A 23,482-nucleotide genomic window follows, 5' to 3' on the forward strand; every position below is an offset into this window, starting at 1 on the left:
TCATACAATGTGTACTAAAGACTGGCCAAATGCAGTACTAGATCAGAAGTTGATAACTTGCTAGGTTTCCCAGTTATTACGTTCACAAAATATTTACACTATTCAAAAAATGTAATTGTTGATTGGAGTTTTAGACCACAGTCGACTAGAGATGTATTTTTGTAGCAAACAAGGGGACGCATCTAGCAATTCTGTGCATATGTATTTTTTTAAATTCTTTATTTGAGAGGCTTTCAGCCTCCTGGGCTGGTTCGCCTCAAGGTGTGCATATGTATAAATCGATTGCATTTGGTATATATCACGACCCTGCTATGCACGATACTAATAGCGAAGTTTCAACCTAGTGTCGTACTAGGTTCGCCCCAAAAGCTGTTAGTTTCGCACTGAGATGTTTCGTGGGTTGGCGATCGGGTTCACCAATACAACTATACTGAACTGTCAAGTTCCGAGTATTGTTTTGGAAAATCTAAAAATAAAGACTATGGAAATGGAACACCTGCTGCTTTTGCTTTTGTATCACTGGAATCGTAATTTAATTCGGATCCTGATTTTGAAGAGTATATTCGCGTAGACGGCATTAAGCTACGTGTGCTTTCATTGGAAGGCGAAAATAATGTTGGATATTCAGGTGGAATAAACCTGCTTTCAAAATCAAAGTTATGAATGAAAATTTACTTTAACGTATCGTATATTTATTTTATGTGATGAAATAAGAGTTTTTTTCCTATATCGCAGAAACACATTGAACGAAAACTGTGTCTAATGATGATTTTATATTATAATAGTAATTATTTGTGGAACAAACAGGATATGCATCGACAAATGGTTAAGCGAGTGTCAGAACTACATACACATGTAGGTACACATATAGATAATCAAACACATACACACATATACATGTAGGTAATCAAACAATATGAAGTAAAAATTTTCATTAAAACTTTTATATTTTTACACCTCACTTGGCCCTTCTGGTCTGATAGAGAACAATTTACCTCACAAGCACTAATATCGCTCCAGACGTCGACACTGTACATTTGTCGTCGCAAATATAAACAAATCAGATTATATAACGCACACCAACAAACCACCGCATTTGTTACGGACCCAGTAAAATTGAATGATAGGAGCGCTTCCAGGCGCAATGTAAATTTTGATTTAGTAGCGCATTTGGCGTAATTAAAAGAACAAATTTATTTGTAAACAGATTCAGGCGAGCATATGTTTTGACTCAGCCTGGGTCTGTATGAGATAAGCGCAACAGGCGCAAATAAAAATCAATACCAGCGAAAAGGGACTGTTTCTCTTTCCATCTTTAGCTTCCAACAAGATTACCGTGCCAGATGTTTTTACATCCGAGCCTTATGAGTTTAGATAAGACCCAAGCGAGAGCACCGGGCCACCCAAGGGGTGCTAGTTTGATCAAGTGCAGCCCAGATAGGGAGCCAGACAAAAATAAATATTTAATGACGGCAATTAGCCAAGTTCGTTCCTTATCGCATGAGGACGAAGAAACCAAAAGAGCGTGCAAGATGATGTTTGTTTAGGTTTCCGTACGGAAGGCAAAGTCTAATTGCTAACCGCATGGTCTCGCACCTTATCGCATGAGAGCGAAGGGCCGAAGACCAAATAGGACGTTAAACGCATGCGTTTAAGCGATAAGCGGCATAAATTTATGACGCACGCAAATTAGGGCATATGTTTGTGTTGGCACGATCACAGCCCCGGCAACTAGGCCCACAGCGCCTTCACTGTAATCGACTTATCGAAGGTTGGTTCGCTCCATCAACGGTAGGTTCGCTGTCGCTGATAGAGCGAACCAATGCATAAACAATACCTCAATTGATCTTCTGCCACTAGAAAATTATATTGTTCTGATAGCAAATTGAAAATTGTACCTTAATCTTAATTTCTCTAAAATCTATATTTGTAAGTAGCCTATAAGTATATGAATTTATTGCCTATTTACTTACATTCTATTCTTAAAGTACAGCTAAAATTATATCTATCTAAAGCGAAAAAAAGTGAATTTGACTAGCAACAAAAATTTGAACTTCGGGTAGGTTAGAAAGCCACTAAAATAATTAGAGAACTTGAACTAAAACAATCTGTATTCCTACAGAACAGGATTTATTACTAATTGAAACCGCAGCCTGAAACAATCAGGATCGAACATAGCACTATTTGATGTAAGTTAATCCAATGAATTCCTCGCAACCAATGTTTACAATCGAATTAATTTTAGCTTTAAGCAATACAGTAAATAAAATTGCTGAAAAGAATAGTGCTCGTTTGTTGACCGCAACAAACTTAAAGATCAAATATCGAAATGGACGTGAATCGATTGGATGGTACCCCAAATCCCCGACCAGAGCACAGCTGCGTCGCATGTGAGCGACCAGATTCAGCGGAGAACCTTGTCGCCTGCGATAAATGTAGTTCGTGGTGGCATTATACCTGCGCTGGGGTCACAGATTCGGTGGAGCACAAAGAATGGACATGCTCGGAATGTCTTCCCGTACCAACAATAGCAACATCGGTACGATCACTCACGTCAAGTCGCAGAGCGAATCTCCAGGTGAAGCGACTAGCGGAAAAGCAAGAAATTGAACGGAAGCAACTTGAATTGGAGAAGAAGCAACTGGAACTTCAGAAGAAGCACACGCAGGAGAAATTCGATCTGGAAGAGTCGTTAGCGGAAGAAGAAGACAACCGAAGTGTAAGAAGCCGAGTGAACGAGATTGAGTCTCGAAAGAAGCAGGTCTCTGTATGGGTTGATCAGCACGCACCCGCAAAACACCTACTAGTCGTACCATCCTCCGATCCTGTAGCAGCGCTTACTGGAGTTTCACAGCCCACGCTGTCGTGTAACAACAATCCCGCAAATTTCCAGCAAACAGACAACGCAGTGTCGTTTGATCCTGGCATGATGTCAGGGCTTCAATTGCTACAACAACAGCTGGAACAGTGTCAGCAGCAGTCAGAACCGACACTTGAGCAGATCAAGATGCTTGAGACGCAACTGCAAAGCTTTCGAATACAGTTACAAGAGCGAAAACAATCCACTCCACTCTCACACCCTACTCTGACTACATCTAAAGGTGCTATTCCGAAGACAAATCACTTCGTTGATCGAAACACCTGCGACAGGGTCCTTCCCACTACAACCGTACCAATGATGGTACCATCGGAACAATATCCTATCAGTAAACCGGTCCCAACAGAGCAGCCGCGTATCAGTCATGCGCGCTCGAATCCTCCACCTGTGCCGGTCCCAATCGAGCAGCAGCGTACTCATCAAGCGCGCTCGTCAATCCAACTCGCGTCATTTTCTAATGAACAGCCACGTTCTCATAACGTGTCATCGAGTTTCTTCCCACATGTATCGGTTCCACGTGAGCAGCCGTTAGCGCACGAGACGCCCGTGAATACTTCTGCGAGTGCACCGCTACCATTCGAGCAGCCGCCCAACTATCCTGCGCACTCGAATCGAGCTGCTGCGCCAGCAAACGAAGTGCTTCATCGACCATCCCCGGAACAATTAGCTGCAAGACAGGTTATGCCACGTGATCTACCCGAGTTCACGGGCGATCCAGAGGAGTGGCCGATATTCTTCAGTAGTTTTAGTAACTCCACAGCCGCTTGCGGGTTTAGCAACGTAGAAAACCTGGCTCGTTTGCAACGTTGCCTGAAAGGTAGCGCTCTAAAATCAGTGCGATATTACCTTCTGTCGCCTGATTCTGTCCCGGAAGTGATAAATACACTCCGAACCTTGTATGGTCGGCCCGAGATTATTATAAATAAATTAATTCGAACCGTGCGTGAAACACCTGCTCCCAAATCTGAGAGGCTTGACTCGTTGATAGATTTCGGGATGTCCGTCAGAAACTTGACACAACATCTTATTGCAGCAGGACAGCAAGCGCATCTGGTGAACCCAGCGCTGCTCCAAGAACTGGTTGAAAAATTACCAGCCAACGTAAAGCTACAGTGGGCGCAGCATCTTTCATTCATTCCTCATGCGAGTTTGCAAAACTTCAGCAACTTCATGTCAGCGATCGTCGAATCGGTCAGCAAAGTCATCGTTATTACTGGCGGGGAATACTCAGCGAAGCATGAGAAATCTCGAACCAAAGACAAAAGTTATGTCCATGCCCACGTCGAAAACTCAGCATCAGATAGTGCCGCGAAAGAAAAAGCGGATCAGGGTAAAGTTTGCTTGTTCTGCGGGAAAGCTGGTCATCGATTGAAAGATTGTACGAAATTCCAACATCTACCGGTGGACGATCGATGGAAAAGTATCCAGTCGCTGAAGGTTTGTCGAACTTGTCTCAATCCGCACGGACGGCGAACATGTCGCAATTCGAGTCAATGTGGGATCGACGGTTGTCAATATCGGCATCATCGATTGCTACACAACAAAGTGGAAACAGTGGCCAAGAAGACCCCGGGAACCTCTCGTGTAGAAGATCACGCACATCACCATCACGAACAATCCATTCTCTTTCGCATTATTCCCATAACGATTCATGGAAATTCAAAGTCTGTCACAGCGTTTGCCTTCTTGGACGAAGGTTCTTCTGCAACGCTTGCTGAACGTAGCTTGGTTGAAGAACTTGGGGTGGAAGGTCCCAACGTCCCGCTTTGCCTTAAATGGACCGCTAACATGACGAGAACCGAAGATGAGTCGCAGATAGTTTCGCTTGAGGTGTCCGAAATAGATCGAAACAATCGATTCCACCTGGTGAACGTACGCACAGTGGAAAGTTTGAATTTACCATCGCAAACGCTGTGCTTCGAAAAGCTTCTAGAGGATCATCCGCACCTGAAAGGACTTCCGGTTCGTAGCTACGAGAATGTAACACCAAAACTGCTAATCGGACTCCGAAACCTGAAATTGGCGGTGCCGTTGAAAATCAAGAAAGGTGAAAGCGGAGTCATAGCGACCAAAACTCGCCTAGGATGGTGTGTCTATGGTAGTCTGAATGCCAAGACAACGAAGCAAGACTACGAAGAACTTAACTACCACATATGTGAATGCCAATCCGAAGAAAAGCTGGAACGACTGGTCAAAGATTACTTCAATGTGGAGGACTGTGGGGTGAGCAATGTGGAAATTGTGGAATCCACCACAGATGTAAGAGCACGACAAATCATGGAGGGGACGACGCGAAGGATAGGTAACCGTTTTGAAACGGGCCTGCTTTGGAGGACGGATTATGTAGAGCTTCCCGATAGCTTTCCGATGGCCCTACGCCGTCTACAGTGTCTCGAGAGACGCATGGATAAAGACCTCGTTCTCAAAGAAAACATCCACCGACAAGTACAGGAATACCAGGATAAAGGGTTTGCACATTTAGCAACGGCGGACGAGTTAGCCGACGCAGATCCGAGACGAACCTGGTATCTTCCGTTAGGGGTGGTTTGCAATCCGAAGAAACCGGAGAAGGTGCGGCTAATATGGGACGCCGCAGCGAAGGTCGATGGAATTTCTTTGAACTCCTTACTATTGTCCGGTCCTGACCTTCTCGTATCACTGATTTCGGTTCAATTTCATTTCCGTCAGTACCCAGTGGCAGTGAGTGGAGACATCAAAGAGATGTTCCACCAGACGAGAGTTATCAAGCAAGACCGATCCTCTCAGAGATTTTTATTCCGCAGCAACACCAACGTCGAACCTAGTATTTATATAATGGACGTACTAACGTTCGGAGCGACCAGCTCTCCTGCATCAGCCCAATTCGTTAAGAATCGGAATGCGGAAGAGTTTGCAGGCAAGTTCCCGAGGGCAGCCTCTGCCATTCGTAGCAGGCACTACGTCGATGATTACCTTGACAGCTTCGAGACGAACGAGGAGGCGAAGAAGGTATCCAGCGAGGTGAAATGGGTCCATGCGCAAGGAGGATTTGAAATCCGGAATTGGTCATCAAACCGAAAGGCAGTGCTGGACCACTTGGGGCAATCTCCGAATCAAGCAACGAAAGACTTGTCATTGAGGTCGCAATCGGAGCGCGTGTTAGGGATGCTGTGGCATACCGAAGAGGACAGTGTACTTTTTTCTACGATCTTCAGGGAGGAAATTGCGGCACTGATCGGAACGGGAACGAGACCGACGAAACGTCAGGTGCTGAAATGTATAATGAGCCTTTTTGACCCGTTAGGCCTGCTGGCGTGTGTGCTGGTACACGGGAAAATAATGATGCAGAAGATTTGGCGTAGCGGCATCAAATGGGATGAGTTTGTCGACGAAAGCGTCTACGAATCGTGGACGAAATGGATTAGCCTGTTGGATGAAGTCAACGATGTTCGGATTCCAAGGTGCTACTTCGAGAATGCGAGCACTGAGCTGTACCGTTCGTTGGAGGCCCATGTGTTCGTCGACGCAAGTGAAGCGGCGTATGCAGCGGTGGTGTACTTCCGAACTAGCAATCGTTATGGAACAGCGAAATGCGCTCTAGTGTCAGCCAAAACGAAGGTGGCTCCTCTTCGATATGTCTCCATCCCTCGGTTGGAGCTGATGGCCGCGGTATTGGGAACCCGGTTGCTGGTATTTGTGCGTTCTAATCATTCCATCCGAATCAACCGCGTCATCTACTGGTCGGACTCCGAAGTGACTCTGGCTTGGATCCGGTCAGAACATCGAAGATATCGCCCTTTCGTAGCCTGTCGCATTGGAGAAATTCTTTCATCGTCAAACGTAAACGATTGGAGATACGTTCCGAGCAAACTTAACGTCTCAGATGAGGCTACCAAGTGGGGTAATGGACCGTGCCTCAGCGCATCAGGCCGCTGGTTCAATGGCCCAACATTTCTGCAACTGCCAGAGGAGGAGTGGCCTATGCCGAAGAGATCGCTCGCAACTACTGATGAAGAATTGCGAGCATGTCATCTGCATCAAGAAGTGCTCATCCTGCGTACTCCGATAGTATACGAACGCTTCTCCAACTGGAACCGATTGCTGCACGCAACGGCATATGTAATAAGGTTCGGAACTTTTCGCAATCAGAAAGGCACAAAAGGTAGCATATCGTTGACTCACGAGGAATTGAAGGCAGCCGAGATATTGCTTTGGAAACTGATTCAGTCTGAGGTTTATCCAGATGAGTTGACTATTCTTACTAAAAATAAGACAGTACCGATCTGTGAACGACTGAGCTTAGAGAAGTCAAGCCCTCTTCGGATGCTTACACCGATGCTTGATGATGAGGGAGTTCTCCGAGTCGACAGTCGCATTTCCGCGGCACAAGGAGTAGCGGAAGATGTGAAGTTCCCAGTGATACTACCGAGAAAACACCACGTCACCAACCTTATCGTCGATAATTTCCATAGGAAGCTTCTCCATGGAAACTCCGAAACGGTGGTCAACGAAATCCGCCAGCGATTCTACATTGCACATCTGCGCACAGTAGTTCGAGGCATCGAGAAGCGGTGTCAATGGTGCAAGGTGATGAAAGCTAAGCCTTCAACTCCAAGGATGGGTCCTATTCCGGAAGCACGCTTGTCGCCTGGAGTTCGCCCATTTACTTATATCGGCATCGACTACTTTGGGCCAATCCTGGTGAAAGTAAACAGATCCGCAGCAAAACGGTGGGTGTGTCTGATTACGTGTCTCACAATTCGTGCAGTACACGTTGAAGTTGCGTATGATTTATCGACGAAGAGCTGTATCGCCTGTATACGTCGCTTCATCTGTCGCAGAGGGTCACCGAAAGAAATATACTCCGACAATGGTCGGAACTTTACCGGAGCGGAACGAATTCTGCAAGACCAAATCGAGCGAATCGAGCAGGATGCAGCTACGACGTTTACCAACACCGAGACAAAATGGTTATTCATTCCGCCTTCCTGTCCCCACATGGGGGGGATCGTGGGAGCGCATGGTACGTTCCATCAAGAACGCCATGAAAAGCATTCCCCAAGATGACAAACTCGACGACGAAGGACTACAAACTGTATTGGTAGAGGCTGAAGGAATTGTCAACTCGCGCCCGCTCACGTACCTACCACTGGACTCAGCAGAGCGAGAAGCACTCACTCCAAACCACTTCATCTTGGGAAGCTCATCTGGAGTAGTGCAGCCAATAACAAAGTTAAAAGACTTTGCTAATGAGCTTAATGCATCCTGGAACCTGGTCCAGAAACGTATCGACCATTTCTGGAGGCGATGGGTTCGGGAATACTTACCCACACTCACCAAACGCACTAAATGGGTTGAAGAGACGAAGCCTGTCCAACCCGGAGACTTGGTCATTGTGATCGACGACAGTAGACGAAATGGGTGGATACGTGGACGAATTGTAGAAGTGACTCCGGGCAGCGATGGACGAATCCGGCAGGCGTTGGTTCAAACATCTAGTGGACTGTTTCGGAGACCTGTCTCAAAGCTGGCGGTGCTGGCTGTAGATGGACTTGGTGAGATTGATGGTTCCATTCATTCTCACGGGGAGGGGAATGTTGGCACGATCACAGCCCCGGCAACTAGGCCCACAGCGCCTTCACTGTAATCGACTTATCGAAGGTTGGTTCGCTCCATCAACGGTAGGTTCGCTGTCGCTGATAGAGCGAACCAATGCATAAACAATACCTCAATTGATCTTCTGCCACTAGAAAATTATATTGTTCTGATAGCAAATTGAAAATTGTACCTTAATCTTAATTTCTCTAAAATCTATATTTGTAAGTAGCCTATAAGTATATGAATTTATTGCCTATTTACTTACATTCTATTCTTAAAGTACAGCTAAAATTATATCTATCTAAAGCGAAAAAAAGTGAATTTGACTAGCAACAAAAATTTGAACTTCGGGTAGGTTAGAAAGCCACTAAAATAATTAGAGAACTTGAACTAAAACAATCTGTATTCCTACAGAACAGGATTTATTACTAATTGAAACCGCAGCCTGAAACAATCAGGATCGAACATAGCACTATTTGATGTAAGTTAATCCAATGAATTCCTCGCAACCAATGTTTACAATCGAATTAATTTTAGCTTTAAGCAATACAGTAAATAAAATTGCTGAAAAGAATAGTGCTCGTTTGTTGACCGCAACAGTTTGTTTGGGACTCTACGCGGTGGCGTAGTGGAGGAAGAGAAACAGAAATTCTCACGCTGGTAGATTAGATTAGGACCGCACGAAATAGGCGGGTAAACTATTATCAGGATGTTTGTTGACATTCTAAATATGAACAAGGGCGTACACGCCAATAAGCTAGAACAACTTAGGGAAAAATAATCAGGCATATGATTTTTTGACAGGCGTAAACATGCGCAAAGCGCACTAATTTGTTTAGGTCCCGTCCTCTTCGGCGCACCAAAGATAAGCGCGAATGACGGGAGAAGCATAGGACCGCAAACAAGTGGAAAAGGTTCCATGCGGTAAATACAGATAACCGATATGTTTCGGTTATCTGAATAGGAAACAGCTGGGAAAAAATCCCACGCTGAGAAATTCGGAGGCAGATAACCACGTGGTTGGTTATCTGTGGGGATAGGAAAGGGAGATTGTTCTCTCCCTTAAAAAACATGTATATATAGTTTAAGTGAGGAAGAAGTAAGTCAGTTCAATTTCATATTTCAAACTTTAAAGTTTAATTTCTCAGTTCAATTTCATATTTCAAACTTTAAAGATCAATATTCGTTAAGGTTTAATTCCAAATTGTAAAGTACAAGTAAACTAATTAACAACGTAAACTGTGCTCTCGTGAATCAAATCCGAAACCACCCACCAGCGTTGGCAACTAGGCGCCACGCATCCAAGGCCAGAGCTCCTAACAAGGAAGGAGCTCAAAATTAAAAGTATAACCAAAACATTCCTGTAGTGTATATATATATCATAGCACACATATACACATATACCGATCACAAATAGACTACCTTGTTTATCATCTTGTTTATGTATTCATATTGGTCATAATAAAGAACCGTTAGTTGTATTTATACCGACAAAGAGTGTAGACGCATTCCGAAGTAAATCCGAAAACGGAACATTACATTGGCAACGATTGGAAAAATCGGGTTGTGCTGTGATCAAATATAACGAAGGTAAGTAAATCGGAATTGAATTCACGGGAATTGGATTAATTGGGATAATGTTTCATTTCCTTCGTGGTTGAAAGATGGCCATTAATGTGATGTGTGATTATGATATGTGAGAAAAAAGATGGCGTGGCAACGTTTTTTTTTGACGTAGGACTACGTCTTTCATTTCTATACCGGGGTGTAAAATCAAAGTTTCGAAAACGAAAGCGTTACGCCAGAGACCGAGATTTTGAGCGTTAATAGCTCCTAAACAACTGAACGAAATGGTATGATAAACAGTTCATTCGAAAGATAAAATGTCTACGCGTTATATTCTTCTTACTTTTTGATCCAAAAATTTGTTTCAATAGCCTTAAAATTGCTTTCAAAACATGCCATTGAAATCACCAATCGGTATATAAGCGAGCGCCGCTCGGAAATCCACTCAGTTATAATTGAACAGCGATTGCAGCATGTTGTTGCTGTTGTGGTGAAGCTAACTTCGTTCATCATGAAAGCGCTGATGGACGGTATCACCAAGAGCCTGTTTGTGCATCTTAGGCCAGAAGGGAATCCATCAGGAGGAGAGTGATGCCACTGAGAAGGCGACCAGAGAGTATAAGCATCTAAAAACGGCTCCGCTTGAGGCATCGGAGCAGCCGCCAAACACACAAACACGCGCGTAATTTTTTTCATTTGGTTGCTGTCCAGCATCGAGAAGATCCCGGAAAGATGTAATCGTTGCTGAAAAATAATCTGCCAGTTCCCCTTGGAATTGAAAAATATATTCAAGCGAAAGAGTTTATTTTAATGTTTTCTATCCATATAATACTGCTGCGATCGAACACATTTGGTTTTGTGATTTTTCAATCAAGTGCAATTAATTAGCAGGAAAGCTTCTGAAGGTTATTCTTCCCCATCAGTATAATTTTTTCGTATCCTATATTGGATGCACGAGCAACGGAAAATTTTTCGCATCGCGAAAATCATATAATTTTCAATCGATTATTGCTCACCCGCTGAAAGTTTCGAACTCAGAGAGTTCATTTGCCTCTAATTTGCCTTCCAAATTGCCAATTGTAAACCACACTTTCTCTCGATTCAATCACGGACAAAAAGCATGCTTAAGCGATATTCTGGTAGTGAAACGCATTCATTTTTCGCGAGGATATCGACTGAACAACATCGTTGCTGGACGATTTGGACAAGCTGGACGGCGAGGGATCGAGTGATTCATTACCTGACCTGACCTGAAACGCATTCAGTTTGATTCGAACTGTGAGGGAGCGCAGAAAAGCCGAACTATCAGGAGAAGAAGAGAAGGTTACCAAGAGAGAATTAGCATCGAAAATCAAATAATCACTAAATCAAAAATAGTCCTACGTCACCCTTGCGGCTATATCACAGATATAACCCACTTCCTGTTTTCGTTTTCTTAGAAAACAACAATCGTTGGTATTAACGTCTATAATAAATTATACTGGAAAAGTGTGAAAAGTGAGGTGCCTGGGAACATAATTAGTGATTATACTATTGGTAGAGATCGATCCTTAAAAAAAAACTGAAGTGTTCAATTAAAATTCAATTAAATTAAAATGGCGGCGGGAAATCAGAAATGTACATGGCTAGTGAGATGAGTGAAGAAGTATTGGTGTGATCTAGAATAATTTCGGAGACCCCGTTATACAATACACTCACATCATTTTTGAGCGAGAACGAGAGAGTGAGATGTGTTGTGGGGGCATGATAGGAAATAACGGTGAAAAATAATAAATGTGTGTTCAGGAACCAAGCCATATACCGTTGGACATTATTGTATAGGTGTGAAAAGAAAGCGACCCGAAGGCATGTACATTAGGTGTGTGTGGAAAGGCGAGTGGTGAAAGAATAATTCCATATTCCATAGGCATTTCCTGGAAACGGGTTTGTTATGTGTTGGGTTATTTAGGTAGTGGATCATGGCATATGGAAAACTGTGAGTAATCTACCCTGTATATGGAGAAAAAACTAAAATTAGCCATCAACAGGATGATAGTCAGATGCTTGTGCTTTCACCCAGTTTGGGATTTTGTAAGGGTTATTGTGTTTACGTATTTGTTTTGAGTTATTTGATTCCTCTTAATCAGTATTATTGAGTATTATTTAACATATATAAGGACAGTTGCAGCCCGAATTTATTTCAAAAACATTAAAAATAAGCGTTTTATGAAATTGGGATTGTTGTTTGTTTCGAATGGAATTGAATGGAAATTATGCTTCTGTGACAACAATTGAATTCTTCGCCGTATGTGGATCAATAATAAGATAATGTTAAGCAACGGTTGTCTAATTCAAATAGAATGGTTTGTTAATCGGATCCAATCAATTGTAATATTTTGAGATATTATTGATTTGGAATGGGTTGTCAACCGGATCCAATCAATTGTAATATGTTGAGATAGGATTGATTTGGAATGGGTTGTTAAACCGGATCTAATCAATTGTAAGTTCAATATTTTGACAGTTTTTCTTATTATCTATGTTAGTAATATGTAACCGATTACTCGCGGTCGGCTCGAGGTTAGTATTACAAGTGTTCTCGTAATTGGGATGTTGCTGTCTTCAATGCTCTGTACGTATGCCAGACACGGGATACTTCCTATTGGGATGCAGCTCACCATTAATCAGCAACGCCCCCCTAGTATGTACCCCATATCTAGCGTGGTGCGTCTTCTCGACTCGAGGAATCCAGGATAGAATGGTCACTAGCTTAATGGGTTGTTAACCGGATTCAATCATTCAATAAATCATGTCAAAATAGTATTGGTTTGGAATGTGTTGTTAACTGGATCCAATCAATATCATTAGATATCATGTGGAAATGCTCAATAAGTCACTGTATGGACAATAATGTCGAATATTAATTCATAAATAAATAAATGAGAGAAAGAGTATAGATTACTTGAATGTATGGTGGGTATACGATCAACCATAATGCCTGAAGGAAATGGACAACAATAACAACAACACTGATACTTGTTGCGTGTGTATTTTTTTTCTTTTCTCAGGATATGGATTCATTAAGACTAATTAAACCGTTTGATGTTAAGGTAGATGAGCTGGCTTTGGAGTGGAAAAAAGTGGAAGAGAGGGTTTGAATATTACCTGGAAGCGAACAAAATTGTGGGACAGAGAGAAAAACGGAGCCAATTACTGTTTTTGGGAGGTGCAGACGTGCAAGAGATTTTCGAGAGTTTACCTGGTATTCACGACGTTCCTCATGTAGCCGTGGACCCACCATTTTACGACGTAGCAATACAGAAACTCGATGCTCATTTTCAATCGATAAAACGACGGACATACGAACGGCATGTTTTTCGTCAAATCGCCCAACAGATAGGCGAACGCTTCAGCGATTTTGTAATGAAGTTGCGTATGCAGGCGAATCGGTGTGATTTCGATCAGGACGGAGGATCCATTCGCGACAGCATGATAATAGATCAGATTGCAGAGAAATGTCTTTCAGCTGCACTTCGGAAAAAGATCTTGGAGAAGGATCGGTCGTTAAGCGAAGTTGTGGCTATAGGGAAGACAATAGAGGATGTCGAACTACAGTGCAAGGAGCTATCCTCAGTGAACAAACACGAACTTGAAGTTGTTAACAAAATCAACACTGAATATTATAATCCGTGGAGACAGACCCCATACCGTGGTCAACCGGGCTCGTCTTTACTTCCCCGATCCGATCTGCGACAACAAAACTTCCGTGTTCAACGACTACCCTACCGGCCAAACAACAGATTCTGTTCGAGTCAGATTCCCATCCAAGGTCAAACTGGACAGTTTCAGTATCGTGAAAACCATAACCTTCGGAAAATACATCAGTTCGAGGACAACAGACTCTGTTTCGGATGCGGTCATCGAGGACATGCCAAAGGCAGTGAGAAGTGTCGTGCCAAGGAGATACAATGCCTGAAGTGCGGAATACTGGGGCATTTTGCCAAATGGTGCACAAAACGATTGGCCAATGAATCTGGTGAAGCCATTCCAGCGAAGAGAATCAAAGCTATCTACGCCGAAGGAGAACAGTGCAGCACGAAAAGCACAGCAAATGAGATCTGTTACGTAATGGGACAGAACATTTTTCAGTTCAAAGTTGGTGGAGTTCCCATATCCATGGCAATTGACTCCGGAGCCGCTGCCAATTTGATAGATCTTGCCACATGGACACATCTCCATGCTTCGCGAGCTAAAGTTCGTTTTAACTCTCGTGTAGATCGGTCTTTTAAGGCATATGGATCAGATAAACCACTGAAACTGGCAGGAAAGTTTACCGCAGAAATCGAAGCTGGAGGAAATATCATGGAAGCGATCTTCTATGTTGTAGAAGACGGTAAGCAATGTCTCTTAGGAGATGAAACGGCGAAAAAACTGAATGTCCTCAAAATTGGTTTCGACATCGGAAAAATTCAATCAACTACTTTCCCTAAGATGAAAGGTATTCTGATAGAGATTCCAATAGACCTCAATGTAAAGCCTGTACAGCAACCATATCGCCGAGTACCTTTTGCCCTCGAAGACAAAATTGGGGAGAAACTACGTTATTTGTTGGAACAGGACATCATAGAACTAGTTGATCGACCTTCGGTTTGGGTTTCACTGATTGTTCCGGTAGTTAAGGATTCGGGAGAAGTTCGATTGTGTGTCGACATGAGGCGCGCCAACAATGCCGTTCTGAGAGAAATTCATCCACTTCCCATCATAGAAGAACTGTTCAGCGGAATAGATGGGGCGACTCGGTTTTCCAAATTGGATATTCAAGAAGCTTACCATCAAGTTGAAATTGCCGAAAGATCCAGAGAGATAACAACATTCGTAATGAAACAAGGACTTTTCAGGTAAAATGGTTGTCATTTGTGTCTGATAAATGTTCGGTAATAGTTCAATAAAAACAATATTCATCTATATAATGTATTATTTTTATTATTTCCCTATTCACAATTCAACTAGATATAAACGTTTGATGTTCGGGATAAGCTGCGCTCCAGAGATCTTCCAGAAGGTTATGGAGTCTATCGTTGCTGGTCTCGATGGAGTGATAGTATATTTAGACGACATAATGGTTGTTGGACGCTCTCAAGAAGAACATGACCGGAGACTGAAAAATTTACTCGAACGGTTCGAACAGTATAACATTCTCCTTAATCAAAAGAAATGTATCTTTAACGTAACACGATTGGAGTTCTTGGGGCATGAATTGTCCGAAAATGGTATTCGTCCTACTGAAAGTAAAATCGAAGCTATCAAAAGTTTCAGAGAACCTAGAAATGTTCCAGAACTCCGTAGCTTTCTTGGTCTGATTACATATATTGGTCGATTCATACCACATCTGGCCGACAAAACAGAAGCCTTAAGAGATCTTTTACGAACAGGAAATATTTTCAAGTGGACAGATGAACAACAAGAAGCGTTTAATAGAATTAAATTGGTTGTTTGTCAAACTGATTTTCTCGGCTACTTCAGTCCCAAAGACTTGTGTATAGTAATAGCCGACGCTAGCCCTACGGGAATCGGAGCGGTCCTTTTACAGCAAAATAGCTCACTTGAAACAAGAATCATCACATTTGCTAGCAAAGCCCTTACCGATGTAGAGAAAAAGTACTTTCAAACTGAAAAAGAAGCTCTGGCGCTAGTTTGGGCCGTCGACAAGTTCCATTTGTACCTTCTTGGTAAACGTTTCAGGCTAGTAAAGGATTGTAAACCATTGCAGTTTTTATTCAAGGAGCGCACTAAACCAAACGCAAGAATAGAGAGATGGGTATTGAGACTCCAAGCTTACAGTTTTGACATTGTATACGAGCCAGGGGTTAAAAACTTAGCAGACGCAATATCGAGACTATCCATCGCTAAACCAATCGATTTTGATGTTGCTGGTGATGCTTGCATATACCAAGTGGCACGAATGAGTGTGCCAGAAGCAATCACTCTAGGAAAGGTTGAAGCAGAAACGCTGAGGGATAATACGTTACAACAAGTAATTACTAGTTTGAACACTGGAATATGGAATGACACAACTAAAACATTCAAAGCATTTGAAACGGAACTTTGTCAAGTAGGAAATTTGTTATTGCGAGGTGATAGACTTGTACTACCAGAGTTGTTACGTCATCAGACGCTTGAAATAGCTCATGAATCGCACCCTGGAATGGTAGTGATGAAGAGGAGACTACGACAAAAAGTTTGGTGGCCACGGATGGATTCTGAAATTGAATCTTTTGTAAGAAAATGTAAAGCTTGCACTCTCGTGTCAGCTCCTGATCAGCGTACTGAGATGCCCCTACATCCTTGGACCCACATTGCAGCAGACTTTCTCGGACCATTGCCAAGCGGTCACAATTTGCTCGTTCTCATAGACTATCACAGTCGGTTCACCGAAATCATAATCATGAAACAGATTACGGCCACGTTGACTGTAAGAGCATTACATGAAACGTTTTGTCGTTTCGGGATGCCGGAATCATTAAAAACGGATAATGGCCCTCAATTCATCAGCGCAGAGCTACATCAATTCTGCAATCAGTTCGGAATAGAACATAGAAGGACAACTCCCTACTGGCCCCAGGCAAATGGGGAAGTTGAGCGCATCAATCGATCAATAGGCAAAAGGCTTAAGATAAGCCAAGAAACAGAAGGATCAGACTGGGAATGGGACTTGAAAATGTTCGTTCTGATGCATAACTCTACTCCACATTCAACTACTGAGGTTGCACCATCGGCCTTAATGTTCGGGCGGATATTGCGAGACAAACTTCCAGGATTGATGATAAAAAAAGGAGATACGATTGAGGAGTATAAATAAACAAAAAGGAGCAGAGTATGCAACTGAGAAAAGAAATACTCAATCTAGTGATTTATCAGTTGGTGACACTGTTCTCGCAAAACGGCCTCAAAAAGAAAACAAGCTGTCAACTCCATTCAGTCCAGAAGAGTTGACGATACTTGAGAAAAAGGGTTCGCATGTAGTATTGAAATCAAAAGACTCTGATCGATCAATACACAGGAATACTTCCCATCTTAAAAAGCTTTTCACGAACGGTCTGGAAGGCGCCACCTCATCACAACATAATCAAGAGGAGCCTGAAGCGAGATCTGAAACTCAAGTAATCATCAACGAGGATCAAACGGCAAAAGAACCAGCGGAACGACTTCATCGCATCACTAAGCCACCAGCCTATCTAGATGACTACGAGGTTAATCAAATAATTGACGTTAAACAAATGGAGGAATGTTGTGTCGAATAAAATATATATCATAGCACACATATACACATATACCGATCACAAATAGACTACCTTGTTTATCATCTTGTTTATGTATTCATATTGGTCATAATAAAGAACCGTTAGTTGTATTCATACCGACAAAGAGTGTAGACGCATTCCGAAGTAAATCCGAAAACGGAACATTACAATACCCAAATTTTCCCATCCGAAAGTAGTTACGAGTTTCACTCGGACGGACCAATCTGGAGCCGTCTGATTCTGAAACGTATTCGTGATTACGGGAATTTTGGAAGGGGCTTAGCCCGTAAGAGACAAAAACAAGTCCAGGGAAATAGGTTCCCTGGCTTAGCAAAGATTTGACTCCCGTGATTCTTAGGCCTCAATTGCCGACATCTAGGGAAATAAGTTCCCTAGATTAATCACGAAGCGCTCGAGAGAGGACGAGCGAAAAGTCTTGCCTTCATAGCAAGCATCTAGGGAATTTCGATTCCTTAGATTATAGCATTCGTGAAACTGAAAACGTTTTTTTATTACAGAGTCCGTTTTTAAGACTGGCTCAGACTATCTGATATCAAAGATCTGTCAATGTCAAAACGTTAGTCAAAATCAACATTTTCATCATGGTGAGCAACGCTTAATAATTATCAAAAAATTATAGGAGGTTGTGTTCAAGACACGACCGCTTTGTTGACGCTGTGGTTTAATTCAAGTCGCTTGTTTATAACTGGGGATATTATTTTAAAATGCTACGAAAGTTTTGAAATAACCATTCTAACAGTTTGGTCGCCCTGAAATGTTTTTTATTGTAGAATCATTTGACGACAATTGTTTGATGATTCATTCTTGTGCTCGCAGAATAATACATGCTCGAGATAAGCGCAGCTGTCATCCTTAGTGGAGGGAGTTTTGCTACTGGCAAGCGAAACCAAATCACATACAAAATTCCAGAACGACATTTACTTTCTTGGTGACTAAGTAAACGAAAGCTGTTAATCTCAACAACCTCGAAGAGAGTAGTACTGTTTCATTATGATCAAGATTAGCGAAAATATTATCCTAAAATCATAAATGCAATGCAGTTTTGCGATTGGCACGCGAACCCAAATAAATTAATAACTCATTAGAACTTATTGAATAACTATTTCCCAAATATTTTTTTAGTGCACAACCTTAACACCTGCTTCACCATAGCGTGAATTCAATGCATTGATGACAGAAAACAAACAATGGTAACTGCTTGGAAAAAGGCAGAGATTCATTACTAATACCCTAGCGTAAATATTTCCCTCCTATCTCTCCTCCTTCTTTATATTTATCATTACGTTTGCATAATTTGCAACACCAAACAATCGTCAATCATAGCATTGAAAATTAGGCGATTGTTGCTAATGCACACGGGAGCAGATACAAATGGGGTTTCAGCGTAGCGAAGATGCACTATTTTTACGTACGGGTTATGAAACACGCACGTACGCACACAAATATCGATGGCTTGAAGCAACTCAATATACACACACTTATCTTAGTTTTGCGCTCTTCTCAACAGATGCCTTTTCTGTTAACCCTTACGCTACGAGCGTCGTCTTTAGACGGCATGAGTGTGATACTGCACATCGATCACACCAGCGCGATGTGCATACTTTTCGGCGCAATGCTTTGTTCAACGGTAGCACTCCGACGGAGCACACTGCTGTAGAGTAAGGGTTAATATTGCCAGTCTAGATTAGCTTGAATGTCATCCTTTGTGGAGAGAGTTTTCCTACTGTCATGCGATATAAAACACTGATAAAGTTCCAGAACATTTATTTTCTTGGTGAGCTGACGATAGCCTAGCCTGATGATTCCCCACACAATTGTGTAGCTCAGAACCTTAATGCAATGACGCCAGTTTGATGCAATGATTGCAATGCTAGAGACATCAGCGAGTGAGCATTTTGGTCGCGTCAACAGCTCAATCTGAAACGAAGACATGTGATGTCGCAAAAAGGAAGAACAAGGGATATTCATTGCTTTGAATACAGAACGAAACTGAAAGTTTGCCTTTCTTCATTGCTTGAGACTTTAAACTTCTTCAGTTCATTCGTCTCTAACCTTCAAAAAGGTCCTTGGAAAACTATACTTTATCCACCATATTACTCCTCCACCCCCATTGCCATGAGAAAGGCATTCGATCCCTCGCCATCCAGCTCGCCCAGCAACGATGTTGTTTAGTCGATTTCATTACGTTTGGTATGTAAATCGTCAAAATCCGTTCGCGGCAAAAATAGTTATTAACGTTAACTTTATTTCATAAAAGCGTGACCTGTTTTCTGATTTGGCACCCTTAATGAAAGACGTATTTCTACGTCAAAAACTTTTGTAGCGCTGTTTTTTGAAAACCCCGATATATGCAGTACAGAATTACGGCAAGCTATGGAAAAAATAAAGTCCACATCCATCATCTCCCAAACACTCAGTTCTTCAAACATATCTAGGGTTCCTCTTGAGGTGTCCCCATGTTGGTCCTTTCCCGATTCCAGTGAGATAAATTTAATTAATTTTATAAAACGTATTGATCACATCTACTAATTATATTTATAAGTGTATTAGATAAAAGTGGGTAGGAAACATTTATAAACTGAGAAAGTTTATTAACCGTGCGCAGGCAGCATTTTATTTCGTGTACCGACGCCAGCACTCATCGGGTAATTTTGTTTGCCAGCACAAAAGCACGGTCCTTCGCATCAAGCCTGTCATTCGTTCTCTTCTTGTTTTTTGAGTGTCGGTTGCGTCCATATTTCCAGCTGGATTAATTATAACAAAAGCTATTCAAGTGGCGATTCTAATACGCTTTTATACGTTTTATTGTGAAGCACAAAGTGAAAAGTAATATAAGAATACGATGGAAGTGGCTAAACCAGAACTAAATGGTTCACCGCTGCCCCAGCGTCCGCCGATTCAACCGAATGAGGGCATGCCGCAGCAAGACGGTGGTACTCCTATGATTCAGGGTTCTGGAGATGGTGAGCCAAACCAACCAGGAGGATTCAATAAACAAAATCAGAATCAAAGGCAAAATAATCGCAACAATAACGGTAATAATCAGAATAGGAACCGGGGAAACCGGTTCGCAAATCGTGATAATAACCAACAGAGAGGTGGCGGCGGCGGCGGTGGTGGTGGCGGTTTTGGTGGTTTCAATCGTCAGAATAATCAGGATGGTAATAATGACGGAAATAATCAGCAGTACCAGCAACGCCAAGGTGGCCAAGGCAATCGCGGAGGAAACCGAAGGAGCCAAGGTGGCGATGTAAGTTTTTTATTTTGATTATTTTCTGAATCATAAATTTTCTCCCTGAAAATGTGCAAACAAAATGGCAGCAGCGGATGTTGATGGCGTCGTGTGAAGTAAAAGTATTCCACATCGGTTTATAAAAACGAGATTGACCGGATAAAAGTCGATTGATCATATTCAAAATTTTATTTCATGGAGAAAATAATGAGCAAACATTGTTTTTGATGAAATTATAGAATGGTTGATTTTTTAGGGAGATCAAAGTTTTGATCGACGCCGGAGCGGTCCTGGAGAACAATACTTCATCCAGGAAAAGTTACGTATGCTGCAAGGTCCTATTCTTGACATACCGCCAATTGAAATAGAGGAAAATAAATTCTCCGGACGCAACAGGCTTTACATCGGTAATTTGACTAATGATGTGACCGAGGATGAGCTGACTGAATTGTTCAAACCGTTCGGTGATATCAGTGAAATCTTCATGAATAAGGAGAAAAATTATGCGTTCGTGCGAGTGGATTATTTCGGCAATGCTGAGAAAGCGAAGCGAGATTTGGAGGGCACCTTGCGGAAAGGTCGTCCTTTGAGAGTACGTTTTGCTCCGAATGCTACCGCAATACGAGTGAAGAACCTAACAGCATTCGTCAGTAATGAATTACTGTATAAGGCATTCGAAGTTTTCGGCCCATTAGAGCGTGCATCGGTACAGGTAGATGAACGTGGCAAATCCACCGGTGAGGGTATTGTGGAATTCAAGAACAAACCTGGTGCAATGGCAGCATTGAGATACTGTAATGAAAAATGCTATTTCTTGTGTTCATCATTGCGTCCGTGCATTGTAGAACCGTACACTCATCAGGATGACGCTGATGGTTTGCCTGAGAAATCTCTTAACAAGAGAATTCCAGATTTTATGAAGTCTAGGCAGGTATGGTTAAAATGTGCTTCGGAAGTTGAGGACAGAATATCATCGTAATACTTTTTTTTTGTCGCAGATGGGTCCTCGTTTTGCTGAACCCGGATCGTTCGAGCATGAGTATGGTCAACGTTGGAAGCAAATGAATGAGCTGTTCAAACAAAGGGCCGAAGCTCTAAAACGCGAGATGGTCATGGAAGAGGAAAAGCTAGAAGCACAGATGGAACTTGCTCGTTATGAACATGAGACTGAACAACTTCGTGAACGTAAGTGGAACATAGGCTAATATTTATAACAAGAATTCCATAGAATTGTCATGCTTTCTAATCTAGAACTGCGAATGCGAGAGCAGGGCCGCGACCGTCAGAAGGCTGAGTGGGAAATGAAAGAACGCCAAGCACAGGAGTCTCTAATGCGTAATGTTCCCGATTTACAGAATGTAAGAAGAACCGTTTATGTGAATTTTGACAATATGCGTTTTCATGGATCTCCATCTATTTCAGAATCAGGCATTAAATAATTCCCAGGATAACAACGAAGGCCGCCGACCGTTTGACAATATGAACAAGAGTGCAACCGAAGGTGGTAATAACATGGGAATGGTAAATTTAGCAATAAATTACTTCTGTTGAAAAAAAATAACTTACGAATTCCATTTATATTTGATCATTTAGGAAGTTCGTGATTATGAGCATGGTCAAAACAGACCACCACGCTTTAATGATGAAGAAGGCCAGCAACTGCCTAACCAGCAAGGAGGAGGTGGCAATAATGGACCCCAGCAACAGCGTCAGGGCAATGCATTTGGAGGTGGAGGCGGCGGAAACAATCGCAACTGGATGAATAACAATAATGATCGTCGTCAAAGTGATGACTTCCAGAGTAAGCGCAGACGGTTCTAAAGAGATGACTCAAACCGCGCATGTGCACTGCTGCTGAATATTACTATAGATACAGATGGATGTCGTGCAATGCGATGCATCTTCAGACCCACTTTGAGACTAAATTATTGAAAATAGATATCACGTGATTACCGACTCTTCGGTAATGAAAATTGGGTCTGAAGCTTAATTGATGTATCTTCTATCGTTCGAGCTCGATTACCACAGATATTAGAGCAAAGAATCACTCTTCTGATTACTATATACCACTTGACACGTATAGTTGTAACCGACGAAAAATTTCTTTCAATGTGTAACAACAAAATATTCTCTAGACAAACAAGTTGTACTCTTTGTAGGAGTATGCATTCATATTATATCCTGACTTGAATAGATAAAGTAGTCCGCCAGAATTCTGTTATTCAAAGAGATTGAGAGAAATATCAATACTGGTGACCATAAAAAACCAATTGCATCAACTGTGTTTGTACTCTTTCCCCATCAAAACAACTAGTAATAAAATAATATCAAACCTGTAAATTTCTTCTCGTATTCAATGTCCTCGAATTGAAAACGATAATGCAATATTAATTGTCATCAGACTTGAATGTACTTATTCATTCGAATTAAATAAATTTAGTTACTAACTACCATCAAGAGAAAAATAGAAAGTAACAGCAGCAAATAAAATTTAAAATAAATCTAAATTCCAATACTTTTGTTTCAGTTCAGAAAAACAAATATTTTTTTGGAAATAATTCTTGACGACCCCAAATCATTTTAAATATGTACACACAGTTTCAAACATTCTATTGTTGAATATAGAATGTTTTTTGATTGAATTCATTCATCTATGTTTTAACTCCCATTTTTGGATCAAAGCGCTAAAAATGTCCGGACTGGGAGTTGTCTTGTAAGTACATTACACTGCCTATCAACACGTTGAGCCCCGACTTAATCAGGGTACCGACAATGAACTTCTCTTCTGGCCTCCGTTGGTCTGCGTCACGTGTGTCACGCAATTCCACCAGGCGTGTGCCGTATTCCCGCTCTCCAATCTACGTGACGATTGTCACATGAACTGGGATTTCTAGGTGACAATCGTCAATATGTTTTGAGGTGTCGACA

General features: G+C 42.0%; 3 protein-coding genes across 5 annotated transcripts; all 3 read left to right on the forward strand.

Moving 5' to 3' along the window:
* Window positions 1–2,329: 2,329 nt before the first annotated feature.
* On the forward strand, window positions 2,330–8,504 carry LOC129774238 (uncharacterized). Its single transcript, XM_055777945.1, has 2 exons — window positions 2,330–7,564; window positions 7,626–8,504. Exons 1-2 carry the CDS (start codon window positions 2,330–2,332, stop codon window positions 8,502–8,504), a joined length of 6,114 nt encoding a protein of 2,037 aa, XP_055633920.1.
* A 638-nt stretch (window positions 8,505–9,142) lies between these two features.
* Window positions 9,143–19,826, forward strand: LOC129775122 (uncharacterized protein K02A2.6-like). Of its 3 annotated transcripts, XM_055779418.1 has the most exons (4): window positions 9,143–9,799; window positions 9,923–10,045; window positions 13,069–14,898; window positions 15,011–19,826. In XM_055779418.1, the coding sequence occupies exons 3-4, from the start codon at window positions 13,115–13,117 to the stop codon at window positions 16,857–16,859; spliced, it is 3,633 nt and encodes a 1,210-aa protein (XP_055635393.1). In that variant the 5' UTR covers window positions 9,143–9,799; window positions 9,923–10,045; window positions 13,069–13,114; the 3' UTR covers window positions 16,860–19,826. The 3 variants fall into 3 exon arrangements, with proteins under 3 accessions (XP_055635393.1, XP_055635391.1, XP_055635394.1); XM_055779416.1 differs by having other exon boundaries at window positions 9,143–11,996; XM_055779419.1 differs by lacking the exon at window positions 9,923–10,045.
* Window positions 19,827–20,019: 193 nt separating this feature from the next.
* On the forward strand, window positions 20,020–23,067 carry LOC129775123 (hrp65 protein-like). The gene is made up of 6 exons (XM_055779420.1): window positions 20,020–20,572; window positions 20,811–21,485; window positions 21,553–21,739; window positions 21,806–21,912; window positions 21,977–22,075; window positions 22,148–23,067. Exons 1-6 carry the CDS (start codon window positions 20,165–20,167, stop codon window positions 22,373–22,375), a joined length of 1,704 nt encoding a protein of 567 aa, XP_055635395.1. The 5' UTR covers window positions 20,020–20,164; the 3' UTR covers window positions 22,376–23,067.
* Window positions 23,068–23,482: the final 415 nt, after the last annotated feature.

This window comes from Toxorhynchites rutilus, chromosome 3 (genome assembly GCF_029784135.1).
Source record: "Toxorhynchites rutilus septentrionalis strain SRP chromosome 3, ASM2978413v1, whole genome shotgun sequence".
NCBI classification, from domain to species: Eukaryota; Metazoa; Arthropoda; class Insecta; order Diptera; family Culicidae; genus Toxorhynchites; species Toxorhynchites rutilus.

What these genes read in the sequence shown, in the direction of transcription:
- LOC129774238 (XM_055777945.1), top strand. Translation starts at nt 2,330, where the DNA reads ATGGACGTGAATCGATTGGATGGTACCCCAAATCCCCGACCAGAGCAC. An exon ending in TTGGGCCAATCCTGGTGAAA is followed by an intron (nt 7,565 to 7,625) that starts GTAAACAGATCC and finishes CAATTCGTGCAG; the next exon opens with TACACGTTGAAGTTGCGTAT.
- LOC129775122 (XM_055779416.1), top strand. Translation starts at nt 13,115, where the DNA reads ATGAGCTGGCTTTGGAGTGGAAAAAAGTGGAAGAGAGGGTTTGAATAT. An exon ending in ATGAAACAAGGACTTTTCAG is followed by an intron (nt 14,899 to 15,010) that starts GTAAAATGGTTG and finishes CAATTCAACTAG; the next exon opens with ATATAAACGTTTGATGTTCG.
- LOC129775123 (XM_055779420.1), top strand. Translation starts at nt 20,165, where the DNA reads ATGGAAGTGGCTAAACCAGAACTAAATGGTTCACCGCTGCCCCAGCGT. An exon ending in ATTTTATGAAGTCTAGGCAG is followed by an intron (nt 21,486 to 21,552) that starts GTATGGTTAAAA and finishes TTTTTGTCGCAG; the next exon opens with ATGGGTCCTCGTTTTGCTGA. An exon ending in GTGGTAATAACATGGGAATG is followed by an intron (nt 22,076 to 22,147) that starts GTAAATTTAGCA and finishes TTGATCATTTAG; the next exon opens with GAAGTTCGTGATTATGAGCA.